Below are 5,081 nucleotides of genomic sequence, written 5' to 3'. Positions count from 1 at the left end.
AAATGAAATTTTATACTTAGAAAAATTTTATCGGTACTAAAATTTGACATATTTTTTTTGAAGGGTTATTTTTCTCAATGGTCATTCATATTTTCTGAATTGCCTACAAAAATTACTTTTTTTAGAAATAATAATATGACTCAACTGTTAATATTATTCTCAAAAAATTAAATATCTCATACGTCTTTATCTCTTCAAATTGGCAGGTCATATCATTAAATTAATTTTTTTTAATAATAAAGTTATTTAAATCATCAAACTTATTTAGTCAAAATTATATTCTTATTCTTTTCTTTAAAAGAAATATATAAATTTATTAAGAAGAAATTTTCATGCTTAGAAATATTTTATCATTACTTAAACTTTCAAAATTTTTAAAGTTATTTTCTTGAATAGTTTTTCATGTTTTTGGCGTCGCATATAAAAATCACTTTTTTTTTGTTTTTGCTAAGACAATAATATTACTCAACTATCAATACTTTTCTTAAAAAAATAACAAAATACCTCAAAAGTTTTATCCTCTTCTAATTAGCATGTCATATCAGTAGACCATCATTTTCTAAAAAATAATAAACATATTAACTCAACAAACTCATTTAATCAAAATAATAGTTTTATTTTTTTAAAAAAAAATATATTAATTCATTAAGAAGAAATTCTCATACTTAGGTAGTTATACTTTTTTTCTAGAGTTATTTTCCTAGATGATCATTTAGGTTTTTATATGTAATTGTCTACAAAGATCAGTTGTTTTCTAAAGAAAATAATATCACTAAATTAAATAAGTTATCTAGAGATTTTAATTTGCATGTAAAATAATTATGATAAAGATTAAATATGTTAAAGAATTCCTAAATAGGAAAATTAAACTAATGCATTTTTTTCAAAAAAAAATGAATAAAGTTATAATTTTGATTAAATGAATTTGATGAATTAAATAATTTATTATTTAAAAAATGTGATTTTAATAATATGGCATGCCAACTAAGATAGAACAGGACCGACCGCTCTAGGCCCAAAATTTCTTGGGGCCCCAACTTTGGGTACTACCTGGTAAATAGAACTATCAATACGGATCGGCCCGACCCTTCCGAGCTAGCCCGCACGGGCTTTGATTTTGACGAGTCAGGTCGGGCTGACCCATCATTTGATGGGCCAAAAAATATTAAGTCCACACCATTATTTTGTGGGTTGCAGGCCTCATGGGCTAGCCCACTTTTAAAAAAATAATATTTTATAATTTAATTTTAGAATGTTAAGAATCATAAATACTACCAGACAATATTACATAGTGTTAATACTTACTAATCAAGTCTCCAATACCCCAAAAAGTACTCCTAATAACCAAATTAAATAACTTTTGACATGATATCCTTCGAACAAAATAAAAACACTAATAAACAATCTAAATAGTTGCATGTATTTGACTTACGGGTCGACTCACAGCTAGCTCAACCCACATTGCTCAAGCCCCACGGGCTTATCCGAGTCGGGCTAAAAAGTCCTGCTCGATCTTAAATGGCCTGCAAAAATTGAAGCCCAACTCCATCATATTACAGGCAAAATCGGGCTGACCCAACGAGTCTGACCCATATTGACGGCTCTACTAGTAAACTTTGAGGTTCAAATTGTATGAGATTAGTTTTCATTTTTAAATAAATTAAAAATTTTGAAGTAAAAAAGTAGAGACCGTTTTTTATAAAAAGGTAAGATAAGATTTTGATAGTAATTGACGTGGCTGTTTGTACTTTAAATGAAAAAAGTTGAATGTAAATACTAATCTTTTACTTTTAGGTCAAATTACTTGTTTACCATTCTTAAACTTCCGTTTCTTACTCGGTGATTTGTTTTGGCTTTATCTTTTTCTTTTAACTTTTCTCATATGCCCTCTAAGTCATGTTTTACTTCTTTTTTTTTCCCCTTTTTTTTTTAATTTATTCGAATTCAAGTATTAGTTAAGCTACATATATTACTTAAATATAAAATGTTTGATATAATTTTCAGTAAGATATACGAATTATATAATATAGGGTTCAGTAAAATATAATAACTAAAGGATGCGACTCAATTAAAATAATTGGTGTTCTTTTTATTTTTTGCTCGCGTTTCAAGTGTTTCAATATTATGCTGCAAATAGTTACATTTAGATATTAAGTTTTCAACTTTTTAAATCTAAACTTTTTAAATTTTTCATCAAAGCTATTTTAAATATTTTTATTTTATAGGTGTATTTTGTGTATAATTATTTGTTAGAATCTATATATCTCAACGATTAATTATATTATCAATTAAAAAATAATTATTAGAACTAATTATATAAGAATTAGTTACACAAAAATCTAAAAAGATAAACTTCAAAATAAATTATATTAAATTTTTATTTAATTTTTGTAAGGCCTTAAATTAATTGTTCGCTTTAAGCTACAAACTTTCTAGGGCCACCCTTGAGAGAGAAGAATACTTTTGAGGTGTTTAATATTTTTTGAGGAAAAGAGTGATAATTAAGTGATATTATGGTCCTAAATAAAACATAATTGATATTTGAAAGAAATTCTCAAAACTTGAGTGACTATTTAGGAAATTCACTCAAAGTTTTAATAATAACTATAACATGTTTTGGCATGCTTAAAATTTTGTTATTTTACATTTTTCTATAGATAGATATACTAACAAAATACGTCGTGGTTAAATGTGAAAAATTATTTTGCTAAACAATTTAACCACAATATTTTTTTCGATAATATTTGTGAAAATAAATGCGGCTAATATTTATTTACATATTTTATATGGTCCATGACTAAAAATTTATACTTATTGCTAAGAAATTTTATTATGTTGTAGACTATAGTTATAAAGAAACTTTTATTTTACAAGATATATATGTATAGAAAGTGATTTTATCCACGACAAGCAATTTGTATATATATTCATATAATTAGCAAGAATTTATAAAAAAAAAAAAATTAAATTAAGTATATTAATTAATAAAATAATTGGATATAATAATTTATTTATTCAAATAATATTTGAAACTTATAAATAAGATCTTATAAATTTAAATTGAACCGAATAATAAATTTTATGACCATTTAACATTTTTTCTTTTTTATAAATAAGATCTCATAAATTTGTGGCTATTTAGCAATTTCCCTTTCTTTTAACTCTTATAAATTTGTGTTACAGAGGCAAGTGATAAGAACAAAGAGTGTGGAATTCATGCCCTTCACTTTATCATTGTTCCTAACTCTCTGCGCCACGATGTGGTTTTTCTATGGGTTTTTCAAAAAGGACTTTTACATTGCAGTAAGTTCCTATCATTTACTCCTAACGCAATAATAACTTTTTATGGCTACTATCTGTAAGAACATATTTATTAAGACTAAAATGATTAACTAAAAATAAGAGATAATATCCAATTATTCGTCTGAATTATTTTCAAAAAAGATTATGACACACCTTAATTTAAAGGGAGACTTATTACTTTCTGAATTAATTAAAAGTGTAATTTTGACACTCTTAGTGTCTACGTGATACATACGTGACAAACATACTGAAGTGTTCCTATAGGCACATGTGTGTACAACGTATGTGCCCCTAGGCACTTAGTTCAGGGGTAATAAGGCCCCCTTTACGATGAAGTGTGTCATACCCTTTTTAGGTATAGTTCATGGGTAATTGAGTATTTTCTCTTTAAAAAAATAAAAAAGGGAGGGCCGTATAATGGAACAAAGGGTATTTAACTTTTGGATTTTCCAACCTTTTCTTTTCTTTTAAATTACTAATTTGATTTTTCTTTAATTTGTTTCCCATTGTGGATTTGGCAGTTACCGAATGTACTGGGCTTTCTATTTGGAGTCGTTCAAATGCTACTATATTTTGTTTACAAGGATTCAAACAAAAAGGATATTAAGGAACTATTGGAGCACGAAGAAGCTGCAAAATCAACAGGTGTAGAAATTAGTATCAAGATTGAAGGTAATACCGATAAGGCATTGCACTCAGTGGAGAAGGCTTTTCCATATTGCGGAAATCAAGAAATGACTAAAGCCAAGATTTTGAAGTAAGGAAGGGAACTTAACATTGAACATCAAGCAAGAATTTAGAAATTTATAATATTTACCACTTACTAGTATATGCGCAGTGTGGATCTACACTTTCCGCGAATAATCCTGCTTACTCAAATTTATGCATAGGAATGCTTTTCTCTCTTTTGTTTACTCCAAACTAGTGAATTTTTTCGCATTTTGTGCGATTATAAAATATAAAAAAGTTATCAAAATAATTTTATTGTAAATTTAAATATGAAAATTAAATTTGCTAATTAAATAAGTAACATAAATGATTGAAACGTCATTTGTAAAGATGCATGAGAACTTTTTGGTTCTTAGAAATTGAATACTATATACAACAATAATTTAGCAACTTTCTAATCTGCAACATGATTCTTCTATTTACATGCTAAAGATCTATATATAAACAAAGTCAAGAATGCACCCTCCACATTTTTAGCTTCTTATATATAAGTCCCCATAACAATAATTTTCGGGATAATATTCACAAAAATACCTTAACGTTGACCGGATCTTCAGTTGAGCATACTGAACTTTGTGGGGGTCCTATTGTCCCCTGGACTTTTTTAAAGTGAAATTAATTCACCCTCCCAAAAAAAAAAAACGCTATACCCAGTTTTGAAGTAGAAAGTGTAGTGCACACGCCAATCTCATATTGACACGTGTATTTTTATTTAAAATTAATTTTTATTTAATTTCTTTTCCATTCTTATTCTTCTCCATTCTCCATTCTTATTTTCTTCTCCATTATGAATTGAAAATTTAATGGACATTTAATTTCTTCTTCATTTTTATTCTTCAAAATTCACAATAAAATAGTAATATTTTGATCACATATGTGCCCATCTGTCTATCTCCATCAATAACTCAAATAAGAATGACTCAAAAATAAGACCAAAATTTTCAACAACAAGAAAATAGGGAAAGTGTAGAAGACAAACATGAGAGGTCTAACAACACCATTACAATCAAAACATTGACATCCAATATCCCAAAACAATTAAAAACTCA

The 5,081-nt window shown here is 27.0% G+C and overlaps 1 protein-coding gene across 2 annotated transcripts in view; it reads left to right on the top strand.

The window, feature by feature from the left end:
• The window catches only part of LOC107861002 (bidirectional sugar transporter NEC1), a 13,494-nt gene extending 9,074 nt beyond the window's left edge, over positions 1-4,420 (top strand). The window contains exons 5-6 of one of the 2 annotated variants that reach the window (XM_016706412.2): positions 3,184-3,303; positions 3,825-4,420. In XM_016706412.2, the coding sequence (XP_016561898.2) occupies positions 3,184-3,303; positions 3,825-4,064 (360 nt within the window). In that variant the 3' untranslated portion in view covers positions 4,065-4,420. The remainder of the gene's footprint in view (positions 1-3,183; positions 3,304-3,824) is intronic. The other variant, XM_016706411.2, reaches the window with a different exon arrangement.
• The last annotated feature ends 661 nt before the right edge of the window (positions 4,421-5,081 follow it).

This window comes from Capsicum annuum, chromosome 2 (assembly GCF_002878395.1).
Source record: "Capsicum annuum cultivar UCD-10X-F1 chromosome 2, UCD10Xv1.1, whole genome shotgun sequence".
In the NCBI taxonomy this organism is placed as follows: Eukaryota; Viridiplantae; Streptophyta; class Magnoliopsida; order Solanales; family Solanaceae; genus Capsicum; species Capsicum annuum.
The sequence above is the reverse complement of the archived record's forward strand: the minus strand, read 5'-3'. Positions and strand labels throughout refer to the sequence as shown.